Source organism: Myotis yumanensis, unplaced genomic scaffold, assembly GCF_028538775.1.
Source record: "Myotis yumanensis isolate MYYU_CA2020_CCGP unplaced genomic scaffold, mMyoYum1.0.hap1 SCAF_1, whole genome shotgun sequence".
NCBI classification, from domain to species: domain Eukaryota; kingdom Metazoa; phylum Chordata; class Mammalia; order Chiroptera; family Vespertilionidae; genus Myotis; species Myotis yumanensis.
In genome coordinates, this window is record NW_027223752.1 from 180,440,663 (window position 1) to 180,461,010 (window position 20,348).

A 20,348-nucleotide genomic window follows, 5' to 3' on the forward strand; every position below is an offset into this window, starting at 1 on the left:
TATATGAAATGAGAAAATTTTTCTCCATAATTTTGTGAAATTTTAAAAAGACAGATTTAAAAGAAAGTGTAATTGGAAAAATACTTTAAATATTGCATGACAAAAAACTAGTGTGATTGTGTGTGTGCACTAAACTTTCCATTTACTCTTAGCTATAGTTTTTAAATTTATTGTGATAGGAGGAAATAGCTGAGAAAATTGTACTCCTAAGGTAAAAAAACAAACAAACAAAAAAACAAACAAACAAACAAACAAAAAACAATTAGTAAGCACCACACAAAGATCTTTGGATACAATTGTCATATGAACCTCTTTTCTCTGAAACTCATTGGATGGGGTCCCTGCCAATGCTGTTAAAAACTTTAAATGCCTGTTTAACAAATTCAATTGTTTACGTTATCTTTTTCTAGCTCTGTTTGTTGACTGGAGTTCAACTTGCATTCATCCCAATTTACTCATGGGATTCAGCTGGTGGAGAAGTGCTGCTAGAATCTCTGGCAGTGGAGTCAGTTACTCTCCTGTGATAAAGTTCCCATTTGATTGATGCGCTTTATTTTTTTCACTTAGCAATCTTTCTGTCTTCCCATATGTATTCTCTACCACAAGGACTGCCGCAAATCCTAGATTTTCCAGGCAATCTATCTTATCTTGCACTTAAGCACAGACCTTTGCTTTGTCCTATAGGACATAGATTTCTGTCTTTTTTTTCTTGATCCTTTCTAAGAGATAGACACTGAGACAAAAAAAAAAGCTTTTATTTATGCACTTCAGATTTTTTAAAAATTCAATATATTTTTAAAAGGTTTCCTTTTTATTCTCTTCTCCCAATACAATTACTCTTTTTTTTTTTTCCTTGCACTGTAAACTCTGACCTTGGTAGATTAAGGACTTAGAGAAGCAAGCAAGGTCAGCAAGTGTCAAGAGCAACAGCTTCCTTATTAGATAAATTTTCTTTTCTTTCTTTTTTAAATTACACAAGTGTTATTGGTGGATGTTTTTTCCCCAGGCCTTTGAGACATATGGAGGAAGTCATTATGCCAACTCAGTAATGAGAAAGCTTGCTCTCTCTTCCTTAGGAACCTGCCTGTGTGGCTTGACAAGACCAGTGTCCAGCTGATCCTGCAACAGGAAGTGAATGCTTGCATGGTGCAGTTCAGTGCATACATACAGATTTACTGAGATTTAGTAGTTAGATTGAATAAGGCAATTTGGAAAAACAAAGACTTTTTTGACAAAATGCATCATAATTTTATTGAGCAATATGTTTGTAGGAGGCAATCTTCTTTCTCAAAGAGGAAAGTATTAGTCACTACCTGGAAGAATTAGATATGCAAAAATATAAGCAATAGAAGGTTTTTTTCTGTTTTAAATATTATAACTCATTTCATATTAATTGAAGCAATATTTTAAAATAATCTTATTGGAAAAGCCCCATTTAAAAATGTTAATTACAATAGCTCTTACATAATTTATTGAATTATTTCACAGCATTTGTGAAATAAAACATTTTCATATATTCATAACATATGGTAGGGATCAGTTTATTCCAATAACTGCATGACATATTTTAGAATATCTGTGATAGATTGTATCTATATATATAAAAGCCTAAGTGACCGTTAAGACCAGATGACCGGACAACTGGCTAGTAGCTATGACATGCAGCAGATGCTCAATGCAGAGCTGCCCCCTGGTGGTCAGTGTGCTCCCACAGCCAAGTTCCCATGGCCAGCCAACCTCTTGTGGTCCCTCTCTCCAGCTGGCCGGCCCAATCAGCCTGATCAGCCTCATCGGGACTGGGCGAGATGGCCCTAATCAGCCCTGATAGCTGGCCAGGCTGAGGGACCCCACCCATGCAAGAATTCTTGCACAGGGCCTCTAGTATAAGTATAATTTTTTTTAAAGGCTAATATGCAAAGTGTCCCCTCAGGAGTTCAACCAGACCTGGAGTTCAATCACTCACTATGACACACACTGACCACCAGGGGGCAGTGCAGAACATGACAGGCGACCAGCAGCAGCTGTGGTGGAGCACTGAGTGAGGGAAAGAGGAGGCAGGGATGCGTGGAGGCGGGGAATCTGAACAGCCCTGATCGCCAGCCAAGCCTAGGGACCCTACCCAGGCACTAATTTTGTGTACCGGGCCTCTAGTAATTTTATAAAAGACCTTTTCCCCCTTTTTACCTTTTTCCTGTGTAGAGCATCTGGCTAAAACTGACTGGATTATTTTGAACAGATTTGCAAAGAAGTTTTTCTTTTCTCCTCTCTAATCTAACATTATTTGAACTTAAATTTCTGTTCTTTGTGTCATTAGAGAAAGCCACACTCTCCTTATTCTACTTCAGAACATTTTAGAGACATCTACTAAAAAAGTATATTATTGCAAATTTTATAAAATTGGTTTAAAAAGTATGTTGTTAATGACATTTCAAAAACACATCTCAGGTATCATATTATAAAATTAGGTCCCTTTCTGACAAACTATTTGACCCTCAAAAAGGTATAACAAATGTAAAATATATTAAAACTATTACATTGCCATTGGATTTGATGCTCCTTTTTTCAACAAAATTCTATTTGCTTAGACTTTTTTTAAAAAAATTGTTTTTTTCTTGAAAGTATGATTAATATTTTTAATAATCTAGAACTTGTTACCAGAATTTTGACATCTGAGTTACTTCAAAAAGAGCATGTGTGGAGGTTCAGTAATATTATAAACAGCATGTTGCAGGATAAGACACAGTAAGAGTTGCTCCCTTATTTTGAATCCTGACATTCCTTCCTAACAGATGGGGTGGATCTATAGAGACAGAGGAAAAAAGAAAAAGACAGAGGGGTACCAAGTGGAGGAGGAGACATAAAAGAGTATAGTTGCTAGCAGCTCTAATTTATCCCTGACCTATTAATCTCTTTTATATCATTTAAAAGATCTTCCTCCTAGGACAGGGGTGGGCAACCTTTTTGTGAGTGTGTGCCAAAACCAGCAAAATCTCTGACTCAAAATTCTTCTGGGTGCCAACCCTAATTTTTTGAGAACATGTTACGCCTACTTAATATCTCTTAAGGTGTACGTATGTGAAGAACTTTGAAGAAAAAATAAAATTCATTCGAGCGACAAAAACACAGTATATGATGATGAAAAATACATTTATTTTTTAATGTATACATGTACACTGATAGTCTGACAGAAAACTTTATGACCGTTTGATATTATCAGTGGGACTTTTGCTGCTGCATCACTGATGACAGAGATTTTACATCAGGTTTATATTTCGTGACCTTCAGAGATATGCATGAGCTACTACTTTCATCCGTCAGGCTACTCCTATTAGGAGACTTAACAAAATTCATCACTGAGAACAAAGATTCACAAGCGAATGTGGATGAAACCAAAACACTGGTCAGATCTAGAAAGGCAGGGAGAGTTAAGGCAGAGGCATAGAAATTGCTCTTCCCCTCTCTCGTCAATCCATGTCTATGGTCTTTAAGATAACTTGTTATGTAAAATTATTTATCTAAGATGCACGTACAGTGAATTTATCTGAAAAATAAAAAAGTCGATATTAAGAAAAAAATTGTAAATGGAAGATTATAAGAGAGGGTTTTGCGTGCCAGCAAAAGTTACTGGCGTGCCATGTTTGGCACGCATGCCAGGGGTTGCCCACCCCTGTCCTAGGATATAAACTTAAATAAAGTTTTTATTTTTGTTTTATAAAATTTATTTTGCTTGTGAGGAGGAAACTTGTTGGGGAGGCAGGGATTTGTGAAATGCATGCAATATTTCACACATTTTCTATGAATATTATTTCTAAAATAGTCTCCTGATGTGAAGAACTAGCACTGAAGTAATTATGGTAGTTCCACAACCAAGGTATTCCAAACACTTCAGGGCTCTGAAGAGGTTTAAAGAATGAATCAGTCACACTGGTTATTCTTGCCATATTTGTGGCGGCTTGTCATATGAGACAGCATAGAGAGTGTTGTCAAAGGAAACCTGACAATTGTTTCTCCCATATAAGAATACAAGGCTGTTGGCACATATATAAAGTGTGATAAAAAGGTGTGGAGGAACTTGACATGTAATTGGGTAGGAATCAGAAGGGGGAGGGCAAAAACACACCCCAGGATAGATAAGATAATAAAGAATGGTTGAAGGGACAAAGAGACACAGTAGTTCTTGATACTACCAGTGCATCAACTGCACTAATAAAAAATTCAATAGCTTGTACTTCAATAAAACTGAAGAGTACGATGGTCAGAATATTGTAAGGAGCAACCGTAGGTTCTTTTAGAATTGCAGTGGTATTAGAATTAATTGTATGACAATCTCACACAATAGGCATATCAGCCATCAGAAAATTATTCCTGTTCTCGATTTCAATAGAAAGAAGACCTCTCCACAGCAGCTTATCAGCAGCAGGTACCTGAACTGTAACTAATTCTAATGATAGTATTGTGACAGAAGGTCACAGTCAAAATGGTTCTGGGACATTTTGGTTAATGGGGATTCAAGGTAACAATTTATAAATCTAGTGTTAAAGTAATCCACTGGCTGCTTCTACTTAGAACACAAGGTGTCATTAAACATTTAAAACGAAACTATTTGAATTTAATTTAAATATCCTATATAATAAAAGCCTAATATGCAAATTGTCCCCTCAATGGAGAGTTTAACCAGGAGTTTGACGGGGGGGTGGGGGGATGGGAGGGCTGGCCTTCCAATGACCCGGAGCCCCTCCTCCCAGCCGGCCCTGCCCCCAATTGTCCATTCCTCCCCCATCAGGGGGCAGGGCAGGCCAGCCAACCACATGAAGGGAGGCCCCAGCCGGCGGCCACTAGGGACCCTACCCGTGCATGAATTGCGTGCCCTGGGCTTCTAGTTTCATATAATACTTTGAGAAAAGGGGAATAACAGTACATAGTAGATATTCAAAATTGTCAGCTAGTCTTGTTTCTCGTGTGTACATTTATAATGATGAAATTCTATGTGTGTGTGTGTGTGTATTTTTTCCCTCTTGGGTGTATTATTAATCTATGTGAGTTAACCCTTGCAAAAACATGGGCTTGAACTGTGTGGGCCCACTCATAAGTGGATTTTTTCCAATAAATATACAGCTGGCCCTCTGTATCCCAGGGTTTTGCATCTGCAGATTCAACCAACCCAGATGGAAAACAGTTTTTTGTGGGGGGTTTTTCAGCCTAGTTACGGAGGGTTGAGCCATGTCCCAAAGGGCGGATCCCAGTCATCAGCGGTTTGGAATCCACAGATGCTGAGGGCCCACAGTATACACTGCAATATTTTATTTTATAAAAGGGAGTTGAGCATCTGTGGATTTGGGTCTCTCTGTGTAAGTCCCGTGACCAATCCCCCATGGAACTCAAAAGTTATATGTGGATTTTTTACTGTGTGAGGTGTTAGCACCCCTAACTCCTGCATTGTTCAAAGTTCAACTGTAGTCGGCATAAAAAAACAAAGCCTGGAGCAACAGCAGTCCTTATCAGCTTTGGGGAACAGACTTTGCTTCCTGCCATATAGCTGTATCCAGCCTCTCTGTACCATGGGATGTGTAATGACATTCTAAATTTCCAGGAAGGTATACTGTGAACAACACTTGAATCTTTAAGAAATGATAATGGAATTAATATTTCTGACAAATCCTTCTTTATATAAGAGAAATACAAAAATAATCTTAAACTTTAGAAATATAATTCTAAATACTGCCCAGAACTTTCAGCCATCTGCCAAATACAGACTATAAACAAATATGTTTTACCACTGTGAGCACATCTATGCACGCGTAGAAGTCCAAAGTCCTTTGAAAGCAGTATCATGCTTCATGCTTGGATTTTTAAAGAATATCCTAAATTATCTTGTTTCCAAATATTTGGGTGCAGATATTTTGTTTAAAAGTTTACTTTACCTGATTATAAATGAAATACATATACATGTTATACTCTGAAAATGTATTAAATTTTTTAACATCTCTGAAAGTCAGACCCAGAACAAATAGCATTACAATGAAATTTCTCTTTAGATTCTCATTGAATTGGGCTAGAAGAACCATATGTAAGTAATATCTCTAGCTAAATTGCAGGCTTCCTATAGCTTCTGTACTAGTATAACAATTTTCTTTTTTTAAATATGAATCATAATGGTTTCTCCACACTTACATTAATTTTTAATCACAGTCTCCTACACGGCTGATTGAATTCCCCACCACTGCTAATGGCCTTTCTTGTAATGTTCATTCATTTAAAATATGTATGCTGATACCATATCTTCTTTTTCAAGGGAAACCTGTTTAAAGCCATAAGCAAAATAATAGTCGCATGGATGTTAGGCCACAGCAGGCTACCATGTGTTTGATCAGATCTTGCTACCAGAAAACCCTTATAATCTCAGTTGAAAAAAAATGGCTCCATTAGGATTTTTAAAAAGCAGAATAATTCATGCCATATTTGTATTATATTCTTTAAAACTGAGTTTCATTTATAAAGACAATATTATTTAAAATAATTGAACTGGAAAAAATAGAGTGTAGTTTTTTTTTATTTTACATAGGGTCATGTCTAATGATAATTTAAAAAAAAATGGGATTTCTAGTATTTTAATAAAGCATGTTTCTACAGCACATAGCTAAGAAAAAAAGCAAGCTATTTAATGAGATCTCCATGCAACCATTATGTAAAACCAACATAAAAATAAGGGGAGAATTTAAAAGACAGATTATGAGATTTGAGGGTACTATAATAGCTACCAAGTTAGGGGGCACTGAAAAGGTAAGTCCTACTAGTTTGGTTACATGTTAATTAACTGATTCAAAAGGGAAAATGCAACTCTTTTCTTCACTAGGATCAGTTGCTTATTCTTCAGAAGTTTATGCTTCTAATTGTTATTACAAAATTAGTGTTAGACGATACCTTTTAGCTGACATTTTGCTCCACTGAATCCAGGACAGCATTTCCATTCCAATGAGGTAACAATTTTATGTTGCATCCTGTAGACAGGATTTGATATCCTCTGAGATCTAGAGAGGAAAGCAATTGCAGGAAATGGGTTATTTGCCTCACGTTCAATTATCACTTGGAGTAATTAATGTAAAGCGTTTGGGATGATTTCTGAAATATAATAAGCATTCAGTAAGCGTTATCGGTTGTTATTATTATCATTACTATGATTAGTATATTTATCGTTAATGCCATTGTCAAACTGAGATTTCTTTAAACACATTAAAAATGTGTTAAAGGTCATACTATTTGATATTTTAAATTTATGCCTACCATTACATTTCTAAAGATACTATAGCTTTTCCTTTTATAATGCGTTTCACTAAATCAATGTTAAAAGTTATTTTTTTTGTAGCTTACACTCTTTTTTTAAAATGTTGTTTTATTGCTTAAAGTATTACAAAGAGTATTACATATGTCTCCTTTTTTTCCCCAAAAGTTATTTTCATTTTCATTTTTAATAGTCTATAGAGGCAATTTAGTTTTATTTCAATTCTCATTATTTCTTATATTGTTATAGTTAAAAGGATCCTTTTTACTCCTGATCAATAACAAACAACTTACAACAAATTGGATATTAGTAATCTAATTGAAATTATGAAAGCCACTGTGGTTTTAGCCTGAACTTTCTCATTTCTCACATTTTAAAATCACACCATATATTATTTTGTTCATACAGTATTTCTATGAGAGGGGTTGGGGAGAGAGGAAAAGGTCTAACATGATAAAATATTTCTGAGAAGGAAACATGAAAGGGAATTCTAGAAACTATAACATTTCGAGAATCAATATAAATAGTGACTAATACACAATTGTAGGCTCAAGGTATGTAAATGCAAGTCATAAATACAATTTGGCCATATTGTTTTTATCCCCATGACTTCAGTATTTAGTTAATATTTATCAAATGGATCTATGAAATGGACCTATATCATTTTGTTTAATTCTCACATAAGTTCTATAAGGAAAGTATTATTATCCCAATTTGCTAATGAAGAAGCTGTGGAACAGAGAGATGAAATAATTTGCTCGAAGTCCCATATCTAAAAGTAATCAAGCTGGGGTTTCCACCCATGCTGTACGGGTTAGCCTCCCTGGTATAGTGTTTGTCATATACAACTACTTGGAAATACTGTAGTCACTTTCATAAATAAACCCTTTATTTATTATGTGGAGGAAATACATTATAATGGACTGGGCTTTGCTTTGGGAAACTTGTGTTTTAGTTTCTGTTGCAACAATGGGTAATTCAAAATGTATGAGGTTATTCCTCAATTTTCAGATGACCTCTAAGACTCATTTTATCTCTAAATGCAGGCTAATCATTTATTTCTGCTTATTTCAGTAAATTATATTCAGTAAACAACTTTGTCCAGTGAAATATCATCTCCAGTCCAGAAGCTAAAGCTAAATAGGAAGTAAGGCAGGTGGGAAAAGGACTCCTTCGAGTTTATAAGGATGAACTCAAGCAGTTAGCTGCATTATTGTCAGAGCCAATGTTCCCTGCTTTGGCAAACTGGATTTCTGCTGTATGCTGCTCAGATGTAATGAACAAGAAGGTGACAAACATCGCATTGGTACTGAAATAGTGAATAAATGGAGAGATCCATTCAAAGGTAGAGAAAGGTAAGAGATGAAAATAAAGATACATATTCCTGGTTTATTTAAAAAGCTCACCTCGAACTCAGAAGGGCAGTATGATACATGTTTCTGTGGTAATATTTTCATTACTAAAGAATTAACCAGGCATTCTTTGTATCTCATGTCGACAAGGAAAGTGTCACAAAGGGAGTAGATGCTGAAAGCAGAACTGGAGCTCAGCTCTCCCAAATCCCTAAGATGTGCTTAGCTCTCTGGACCATGAACTGGAGCTATTCCTCAGGGACTAAGCAACACCTTGATTTTATGTATTCTTACTGCACACTGTTCCAGATTGCCGATGTGTCAGATTCATTGCCTGAGTTATTCGTATGACAATTTGCATAACATTAGCCATCATGACCTGAATAACAATTTTAGCTTTTATTGCACATTCTTCTGAAATACCCCCAGCTAAGCAACTGTGACTGTATGAATTCAGAGAATTTATCAGTTACTCAGCCCCACATATTAGAACAATTACATGGGTTTTTTTAAAAAATGAAAACTAAATAACATGTGTCGTTAAAATAGACACAAAAAGAAAGGCCCCACGGAGCTGCTTTACTATGCATAACTGCAACTGGGGGCCTGCCACACTGTGGACTTCTCTCTAACCTATAATGAAAGGGAAATTATCAATAAACCTCTAAAGTTGTGTGTGAATTTCATTAAGGAAATGAAGGCTAGGATTGTTGATAAGGTTACAGAATAAACGTAATAGCAGTTGTAAAAAAAGAAACAAGCATGAGAGTGAACATTTATTAAAGATACTAGTATAAGGATAGCTCTGCATTATCTCACATATTATAAAAACACCCATCTAGGCAAGTATTAGTAGTATCTGCATTTTACTTATCCATGATGATACATATAGTTTAATGTGATGACCCTACTATATATATATATATATATATATATATATATATATATATGTATGTATTTGAGATGATTAACTTTCTCCATATATTCCAGGCCATACACAATTTTGATGCAAGAAATTGCTATTTTCAAGAACCATGACATACCTCTGGGGACAGAGCCCACTGTTCCAGCCACAAGGCCTTCTCCCCCTCGGAATGTGAGTGACTTGGTTGTCCAGTACCACTGTGGGAGACAATCTGGTGTGCACATAAGCACACCAGTTCCTAAGGAAGAGATCATTTTTGTTAGGAAAAATCACTGTCAAAGAATTCCTTTTATCAAAATTATTATCATAGAATTATATCTATTTCTGTGCTAGTACAGAAGATCAGATACCTTGAAATATTGATGTCTAGCTTTAAAATATCTAGAGAGGATAGAAACTACATTTGTTACTTGCATTGCTGTACTCGTGGGAAGTAAAGAAACACTGTAAGATCAAAGTAAATTAAACATAAATCAGAAGTAAAACCAAAACCTGTGTTGTTTGGCTGTAAGCTAAGTAAAAATCCAAGATTGCTCTTATGGCAAGTACCAATATTAGGACCAAGATTGGAGATCCAGATCTAAGTTCATTACCTCTGTATCATAATGTGCAATAAGACAGAAGTAAAGAAATAAATGGTGTAAGGATCAAAAAGAGGAAAAAAATAACTCTTTTGAGCTGCAGATGATATGACTATGAATAAAGAAAAAATGAAATAGTCTAGATGCAAATGATTACAATTAATAAGAGAGTTCAACAATGTGGGTAAGATCAACATAAACATTTTTATAATTAATGAAAAGTTTAGCTACATCTTTAAGATCAGTTACAGTTCAACGTACCAACAACAAATTTTTAAAAATACTGTATGCATTAGCAAAAATAATATTACCTTGTTACAACCAACAAAAAATGTGAGATTTAACATATGAATATTGTAAGCTTTATTGAGAAGCCTGAAATAAAGTCCAGTACCTTATGTTCATTGATGGGAAGAGCCGATGTAAAGATATCAATTCTCATCAATTTACTCTATAGAATCAATGCATTTTTAATCAAACCTTAGTTTGATACAAGTAAATAAGCTTATTATATAATTTCTTATGAAATAAACTAAAAATATAAATTCCAGATATTTCTGGTTATGGCCACAACAAAAGCACCAGATTTATCTTCCCTTGATAAAAACTATAAAGCTGGAAAAGGTATCTATACTAATAAAAGGGTAATATGCTAATTAGACCGGACATCTTCCAGACGTCCTTCCAGACAAGGCCACAGCGGCTGCAAGGACCGAGGGCCTGCAGCCGCACAGGCTGTGAGGGCCAGTCCAGCACCACGGTCCCTTTTGCAGAGGCCGTGGGAGAAGGCATCACAGGAGAAGGCAGAACAAAGAAGGAAGAAGGGAGAAGGGAGAAGAGAGAAGGAAGGGAGAAGGGAGAAGGACAGCACCACAGGAGAAGGGAGAAGGTGGCAGTTAGGCAGTTAGGAGGATCAGGCCAGTAGGGGAGACCAGTTAGGCAATTAGGGGGATCAGGCCAGTAGGGGAGACCAGTTATGCAGTTAGGGGGATCAGGCCGGCAGGGGAGAGCAGTTAGGGGCATCAGGCAGGCAGGCAGGTGAGCAGTTAGTAGCCAGTGGTTCCAGATTGCAAGAGGGATCCCAGATTGGAGAGAGTGCAGGCCAGGCTGAGGGCCCCCCCATGCACAAATTTTGTGCACCGGGCCTCTAGTATCTATAGATAGACAAACCTAAGGGACTGGCCAACCATTTGACCGATAGCTATGACATGCACTGACCACCAGGGGGCAGACGCTCAAAGCACAGGCATGGAAACATGGAGCAGACTGATGAATCTCAGAGGGAAAGGGGTGGGGGGAGGGCGGGAAGAGAATAACCAAAGATCCTATATGCATACTAGAGGCCCGGAGCATGGATTCATGCACTGGTCAGGTCCCTCGTCCTGGCCTGCAAGGATCAGGCTGAAACTGGCAGTCCAACATCCCCCGAGGGGTTCCAGATTGCGAGAGGGCACAGACAGGGCCTCTAGGATAACAATATTTTTCAGGTGTTGGACAAAGACAACACAGCAATAGGATTCTTGAGAGAAAGGTACACACATGCATGATTTGAACTCCATATTTGATCGAATTTTCTGCCTGGGAACCGTTTTTAAATTGCATCTTTGGGTAAATACTGGATGAAGAAAACAGAGCTCTGAGTGTGGGGCTGCTGAGGAGGTTAGAATATGTGGGAAAATAAAACATGGGACAGGTCATTTTAAAGGTCAACTTTGGGGTCCTCTTGCATCTTGGGCTGAATACCATGCTGTGCTTGAAAAGAGTAGGAAAAGAGGGAGAAGCCTTATTCCTGGTTGCAATACCAGTTATTTTATCATAAAAATATCCTATAGCAAACTAGAGAAAGTCCTCAATAATTATAGGTTGAATGAATGATTGGGTATTGCTGTTTTTTCTTCTTCTTTTCTATTTCAATTATTTGTTTCATTGTAAATATGTGTTTTGTTACATTTAATTTATATTTTTTTCCTCTCACCTATGACTTTGGTTTGTTCCCTCCCCCTCTCCCCTGCCCCCCAGAGAGCAGAGCTGATTTACAAAACATATACTGAAAGAAATGTTATATGACTGTGAAATCGAACCACTACAAGTGCAAATCAATATGAGATGAGATGTATGTCTCTAAACCAGTATTAAGGAATCTATTCTGCTTAAAAATAAAAATAATTAAAAGAACCCAGAAATCACCCTGAATGTTAAAGAGGGAGCCCAGTTTTCCCAGGGTAAAGCAACCAAAGTTAGTAATCATCTGCTTTGGAATATTTAGGCTTCTTAGGACCAAATGGTCTACAAGTAAAGCTGACTCAGTCATTCATCCTTCCAAGACAGATAAATTGAGCACCATATATCTTACTGTGCCAGGTTGTTTTGAATGAAAAGTTTAAAAATTCAGTTCCATGAAGACATTAAAAGACACTTTGCACATTTTGTGAAAGTATGGCAGTACTTGCAAAAATAATGTGAAACAAAGATCTGGCAAAAGCAAGATATAAAAAGGAGAAAGATTTAAAATTAAGAGAAACACACACAGGGATATTTTAAAAACTTAGATTCCTCATGCAAATCCACTGATTATCCTGATTGCAGCGAACGATGAACTTCAACCGATGCACAGTTGTATGTCACATGAACATTAGCTGAATGACTATTGAGGCTGGAATATGAGGCAGGAAAAAGATAAGTACCACTAATTCTACATATTCTGAATTTTGAAAAATGATAGATGATAGATAGATAGATAGATAGATAGATAGATAGATAGATAGTTTATGAGAATAAATAACAGGGTCACCAGCTATTAAAAGTCTAAGTAGTAAAACAATCTCATAACTAAAATAGCTGAGTAGGCAAAAAGCATAGCAGCAGATTGCTCATGACCCGGCAATCTCTGGTCTGGTATAAAATGGAAGAATTATCCATAGAACCCCTGGTGTGACTTGTAATTAGGTTTATGCTATGAAGTTAAAAATGGAAATACAATTTTAAAGTCAAATTATCAAGAAATATGTTTAAAAATAGAAAATTAAGCATGGTAAAATGGTGACAGGCAGAGTAAGATAAATGTGATGATCCCAGACAAGCATTTTGCTTAAATCTAGAAATACTTTGTATTTTTCCAATCGGATTATGTGCATGGAGAGCAGGTACTTAGAAGTGGTTAGCTTTCCATGGGGTGGTACCCCTGCAAGCAGCAGACTGCATCTGGGATTCTCTTTATGGGTAATAACACCATTGCTTTTGTGCAGCAACATGTACTGAAAAAAAGCTTGTATTGATTCTTTGATTTTTCCAAGTTAATAGGTAAAAGGTCTTTTCTTTTCTAGGGAAAAGCAGACATCTTTGGTTATTTATGAACATGAGCCTACTTTGCAGAAATAGGAGGCAGAAAAAGAAGTCTAATCTGACTTATCCAATGTGAAGTCTTGTGGATAATGAACTAAGAGAAGCATTATAAATACACAATCTACTATATTTTTGATTGACACATTTTAGAAACCCCAAAATATGTTATATGTATAACATATTTTATAAGTAACCATTTTAAAATTATTTAGTACAACCTTTTACACAAATATGTTTTATTTTACCGAATTTTCTTTTTCTGTTTCTTTCCCCCACACTGTGAATTCAACATATTCAGGGACACTGCAATCTGTTTGTGTTCCAGAAGATGGCAGGCTTTCCCAGTGTGCAGACCACGAAGCCTGGGGAAAGGCTGGCTAATCCTACACATAATCCTGTTGTTCCTGAAAATTGACTCTTAGCATTTGCTCTTAAATAACACATTTCAAAATAGTATTTTTGTATTAAAAAACAGGTGTGGAAATACAAAAAAAATTTTCATTTAATCAACTGCACTAAATACTTGTTAAATTCTAGCACATATACTTAAATATTCAGTAGCAATTTACTGAGTAGAAATGTCAAGAGAATTTTAAAAAAAAGGAAACAATGAGGAAAATTAAGATACAGCTTATACTCTATTTAGTATTAGTTTTCACTGTTGGTAATAACAGGGTAGACATTTGTTATCCAAGGGAATAAAAAAATAATATTTAATATAATGGTATGGTTCTCTTTTTACAGCATATGAGAATAATTCCCTTTGGATGCTAATAGGCTTGACAATAATTTTGCAAACTACACATGCTATAAATTGAATATTGTGTCCCTCCTCCCCCAAATTCATATGTTGAAATTCCTAAGTGCCCAATATGATAGACTTAGAAGTGGGAGGTTGGAGATGATCAGGTCATGAGCCCACTCCCTCATGATGGGATTGATGCCCTTACAAAAGAGGCCCTAGAGATACCCCTCACTCTTCAACCATCGGAGGATACAATGAAAAGCTTGGAAACTGGAAAAGGCTCTCACCCAATGATGCTGGCAACCTGGCCTCAGACTTCCAGCTTCCAGAACCGTGAGAAATAAATGTCTGTTGTTTGCAAGCCACTGAGCGTGTTATTTTGTTACAGCAGCTTGAATGGACTAAGACAACAGATGAATTTTATTGATCAGATTTTTCATATCTATATGTAGTCTAATAAGAGACTTGTAGAACTTATAATTTTACATATTATACTAGAAGTCATAATTCATTTAACATAAGCTACTTACTTGTACATACAGCAAAGTATGTAGCTTGTATTAAAAAGAATAAATAAATGAAATTCTAAAAGAAACCAAGTTATTAAACTCAGCAAATAAAATATTTATGTTGTTTCATATTTGACTTTTATTTTCCTTCTGGCCTTTCATTAACTCTTTACCATATCTATGACCATTCTGTATATAAATAAAACAACCAATAAAAAAGTGGAAGACTCTCTGGGCTAGCCCTGGTTTTTGCCCCCTCTCTCTTGTCCCACTTATTAAAAAAAGAAAAAGAAAAAAATACACACAATAAAACCTTCACAATTGAGTGTGCATATTTCTATATTTCCCAGATTTACATCTCTAGCTGACCTCTCTTCTAAACTCCAAGTCCATCCACAATCCACAGAGTTCTTTTGAGTTCTTTCTATGTGCCTGGCACTGTTGTAAGCAGTGAATAGAATAGTAAATAAGAAAGGCAAAGTTCCTATTTTTATGGGATGTATGTTCTACTGTTAAAAAGACATAAAATGCCCAACTGTTTACATACGTCGACCCAAAAATTTTAAATAGCGCTATTAAAAAAAAATAAGGGTGATAAAATAAGGATGGCAACTTTACACGGAATAGTCAGCAAGGTCTCTGAGGAGGGACATTAAAGTTGTAGTTTCATGAGGAAAAGAAGTCCTTCATTCTAAATACTGAAGGAAGAGCATTCTAGCAAGAGTGAACAGAAAGTTTCCTTGAGACGCATGTTAATTTGACATGCTCAGCAACCAGAAAGAAGGCCAGTGTGGCTGGAGGAAGTGAAGTGGAGTGAGCATGGATCCTAATGGAAGATTTATATATTTAAAAGCCTAAGCGACTGTTAGACCGAACTACTGGAACGACCCGTTGACCAGTCACTATGATGTGCACTGACCACCAGGAGGCAGACGCTCAGTTCAGGAGCTGCCCCCTGGGTGTCAGTGCACTCCTACAGCCAACCTCCCATGGCCCCTCCCCGCAGCCGGCCAGCCCCCATTGGCCCCTGGTGCTAAACCTGCTTCTGGGTCGGGATTTTGTACATAGCAGAGCAGCTCCCTCACTGAGATCTATTGAAAGTCACAAGGGTTTGTCTCGCTCCTGTCCTCTCCCTTCCCCGGGGGCTGCCCACTGTGGTGGCGGCACAGTGGCCAGGGAAGGGCGGGGGGCAGGGAACCGCATGGTGGTGGGGCGCTAACAGTGGCATTGGTGTCCAGCATCCGTTTCTTCTGCGCCCGTCGCCTCCTCTCCCATCGCAGCCCGGGCCTTCAGTCCTGGGCTGGGATAGGGAACTGGGGGTGGGTGGCGGTGGACGTAGCCCCTTTCCCAGGGAGGCTGAGGGCTGGCTCCCTCCTCGGGGCCAGCGGCCAACCTCCCGTGGTCCCTCCCCCACCACGTATGAATTCGTGTACCGGGCCTCTAGTGAGATCATAAAGATAGGCAAGCTCATGTCAAGTAAGATCTGTGATCCCTGGTGAGAATTCAGCATTTTATTCTAAATGTAATGCAAAGCTACTGAGTAATTTTGAGCATGTAAGCAAAATATAAAATTCACAGATTTTAAGATACACATCTTTGCAATCAAGAATATATTTTGAAATGAATGGTATCTTTCAGTCAGTATTGGTTGGACAGTTTCATTTATATTTTCATTTTAAATATGCAAAAAATTGACATATAGTAAAAAAATAATCCCTAAGTCTAAGAGATATGTAAATCTAAAAATTCTAAGAAATAATGCTGTCATACTTTCCTTTCTTGTTAGTATATAGTGTAATAGGCCACAATAGATGAAGTCATATGTCCAATGAAATATACTAATAAAATGTTTTAAAAGTTTAAACACCTTAAATTTAAACAATGTCATGTCAAATCTATTCAATAAAAAGTTTTTAAAAATCTCTTACTTGTGTGGAGCATGGATTACAGGAGACAAGAGTGGAGATATGGACAAGTTAAATAATAGAGACTAGGAACAGGATGGTGTAGTGAAAGTGGAGAAAAGCTGAGGAATCTGGAATATATTGGAGGAGATACTAATAAGATTATTATTTTCTTTGTTAAGGGAAAGAAAATGTCAAGAATATATCCAAGGGTCCAGCTGGCTTGACTCAGTGGTTGAGCATTGACCTATGAATCAGGAAGTCATGGTTCAATTCCGGGTCAGGGCACATGCCTGGGTTGTGAACTTAATCCCCAGTGTGGGTGGGGTGTTCAGGAAGCAGCGGATCAATGATTCTCTCTCATCATTGATGCTTCTATCTCTCCCTCTCCCTTACTCTCTGAAGTCAATAAAAAATATATTTTAAAAAATAACATATCCAAGGTTTCTAATTATGAAGCTAGCCATCACTGAGACGGTGAAGATTTAAATTCAAGTATGTGCGTGCAGGGGCTGTAGTTGTGGGAGAAGTTAAGTAAGCAGTTGATGTGTACTAGTACCTCATTTCACCTATTATACTCTCAGAGAAGGCTTGCTCACCTCCCTTGCAGGCCATGCACCCTCCTGTATTTTCTCCTAAGCTTCATTCAGAATGCTTATCACCATTTTAATGCATTTTTGATTCAGTTTTTCCTTCTCATACCCTTCCCACTGGTCTGTAGAATCCCTGAGAGCAGGACAATGGGAGTTTTTGTTCATTCTTTCACCTTCAGCACAAGCACCGTGCTGTGGACAGATCAAGTCCCCAGCAAGCACTTACTCAATGCGTAAATGCATTAATCCTAATTTCTTCTTTTTATCCTGCCTATTTCAAAGTGCTTGGTCACTGACAAACATCCACTCTGCTAGACAGGAAACCACACACAGCTCTGATGTAGCCAGGAGTGACTAACTGCGTGCTAAGATGAGAGAGAGTGAACAATGCGAAAAAATGTGCCAGAAAAAAAAATCCTATAGACATACGTATTCCTTTTATTTGGAATCACTATAAAATTCCAAAAGCAGTAGGAAAAAATATGTTATTTTTTTAAATCCCAAATTATCTCAAATTAGTTAGCCCAAATCAACCAGTTTTTATTTGTACTTCTTCAACAACCTCTGTATTTCACATATGAAGAAACTGAGGTTCAGGGAGATCAACTGACTTGCTCAAAGTTATGAATCTAGAACTAGATGGTATGGGAGCCAGGATTCCAACCCATGACTACTTGGTTTGATCTTGATAACTGTATGTGTTCCACAGCACCAGGCTGTTTCAATTTTTAAAATCTGTTCACATCCGAACTATATTGACGTGTGTTTTTTCCTTTCATGTTGTGGGTGTAATTCTGAGCACAACCAACATACCCTTGAGTTGAATGAACTGAACTAACAGTCACTGTGGTGTTACATTCTTTGTTAGTAACTATCCCAAGTAAAAATACCTCTGTAAGTGACTTTGACAACTTCAATTAAAACAGAATTGTTGCATGTTGTTTGTTCATCCTTTCTCCATTAGATAAGGTAACACTTAATTGCATTGTCTGACTGAAATATGGTCCCCTTTCACCTAAAATATAAAATTATTTTCTGGGAGTGAGATAGTTGAACTGTTAGCTTGCAATCTTACAGACCTTATAGTTAGGGGGGAAAAGAAGAAAAGAATGTGTCTTACTTCCCTCTTGTTGTCTCAAAGCTTGACTGTTGATAGTTGGTTTTCTGGCTTTCACTGGTGTCACCTCTGCTGAGATATGTTTCCCGTGGGGATCGATTTCCCAGGCCACCAACTGAGTTGAGAGAAGTCACTTGATTCGACTTGCTGGCAAAGCTCTGAAGAAATTTCAGCATGGAGTTGGAAAGGACCACCGACTCAGCTCCAGGACTGAGCTTGCTGCTAGATTTGGTCAGTGGAGCCAGAGTTTGTAACTTCAGCACCCTTTCTTCCGGCTCCTCTGTGGATGTGAGGGCTGGGCGTCTCACACCCGCGGGAGCTGCACTGGTCTCCGAGGGAAGCAAGGCTGCTTTTAGGAGACCTTCTTCTGAGGTTCTTGTCTCAGGGACCATCTCAGCTGACATGATCTGAGTGGTTGGCAGCATTCGGTGACTTTGTAGTTTATTTAGAGGAACTGAAGCAGAGGTCATATTCTTCTGGGAGTTTTCATCCTCAGATGTAGTCCAAGTCTGCGTGGTGTGGTTAAGCCCAAAGCCCCCACTCCATATACTGGAAAGCAGGACAAATAGCCTTGCTCCCTTCATCTCAGTAGTTTGAATCAAGAAAGCTCATGTGAAACTGGGGAGTGAGTCCTTCTAGCCTTTTCAACGGCTGCTTCCACACTGCCTCTGCTAAGACAGGGCTTTGCCAATGTGAGATGTGCAAAGGAAACAGGTTTCTGTGTTTTGAAGTGGACTCAGGAAGTCTGATTTCCTGTTTCTGTAGGTTCAGTGTGATCTGTGACCTCTGGTAGGATGGATCTATGGAAGCGAGAAGGGTTTCTGACGAGGCTAAAGGCAAATGGGAAAACACAGGCAATTGTTACCAGGAAAACGCATGAGAAAAATATGAAGTAACTTGGCTTCCCGTAGGTATACCTATGCTTCACCTGTTGCTCATTTTGAAGAGGAGCTTCATGTTGACAATGGGGAGCATGGAACCTGTTTGGATATACTGAATGAAAGAGGTTACCATTTTGTTCTACTACACAAGGACATTGAGAAAAAAAAATTATCACCCTTCTTTCCCACTGTGCCCCATCCAAAGAGCCACCTTTTATTCAAGTGCTTATACACATGCACACATATAAACAAAAACTCCTTTGCGCTGTGTCTCTGCCCTTTCACACATCACAGGCTAAATTAATGGGGAAAAATTAAACCCATTTTTATAAATACACTTCATCTGTAGCATTATGTGAAGTTAATCTGAATTATAAGTAATAAAAAAAACATACAGGTATGTAAGGAGTTCACTTTAAATTTTGTTCTCAGAATGTTTACCAGAATTAATTAATTAATTAGTTGAATAATCAGAATTTTACTTACTCTATTTTCTAATTCTGATCATCTAGTGGTTGGGGGTAATTAGTATTTTACCACTAAGGAATGTATGAAGAAAATGTCAAGTCACATGAGAATACAATAAAATAAGATCATATATAATGCTCTTGTACTTTTTCTGTAGTACAAAAGTATACTAATTGTAAGAAATAGAGAACTAAATTGATCAAATGCTTTTCTATGACTATTTTTCTAGTAGATATGCTTTATGGGATTTGTGACCTCACCACTCTATCAAATCTCTGATTCTCAGACATCAATTAAGCTCTCTCATCCATAAAAAGTTCCACAGGAGACTTAGTATCTAAACTAATAAAAGAGAAACATGCAAATTGGTGTCACTCCGCTATGCCCACCAGCCAATCAGGATGTGTATGCAAATTAACCCAACAAAGATGGCGGTTAATTTGCATACGCAGGCGCAGAGCGAAGACTGAAGGCTCCAGCTGGAGTGAAGAGTGAAGACTGAAAACTGAAGACTGAAGAGGCTTGGCTTCTCCGCTCTGGCCAGACCAAAGGCCTGGGTCCTGGGTGCCGGAGGAAAACTGGTGCTGGCAGCCAGGGGAAGGAAGGCCTATTGTGGAATCTTCATGCAATGGGCTTCTAGTATATAAATAGC

At 37.6% G+C, this 20,348-nt stretch overlaps 1 protein-coding gene across 1 annotated transcript in view; it reads right to left on the reverse strand.

The window, feature by feature from the left end:
• Window positions 1-19,024, reverse strand: part of MMRN1 (multimerin 1) — a 43,350-nt gene extending 24,326 nt beyond the window's left edge. The window contains exons 1-3 of the mRNA XM_070409008.1: window positions 18,351-19,024; window positions 9,675-9,794; window positions 6,922-7,028 (exon numbers count right to left, since the gene is read on the reverse strand). Of these exons, the coding sequence (XP_070265109.1) occupies window positions 6,922-7,028; window positions 9,675-9,794; window positions 18,351-18,931 (808 nt within the window). The 5' untranslated portion in view covers window positions 18,932-19,024. The remainder of the gene's footprint in view (window positions 1-6,921; window positions 7,029-9,674; window positions 9,795-18,350) is intronic.
• Window positions 19,025-20,348: the final 1,324 nt, after the last annotated feature.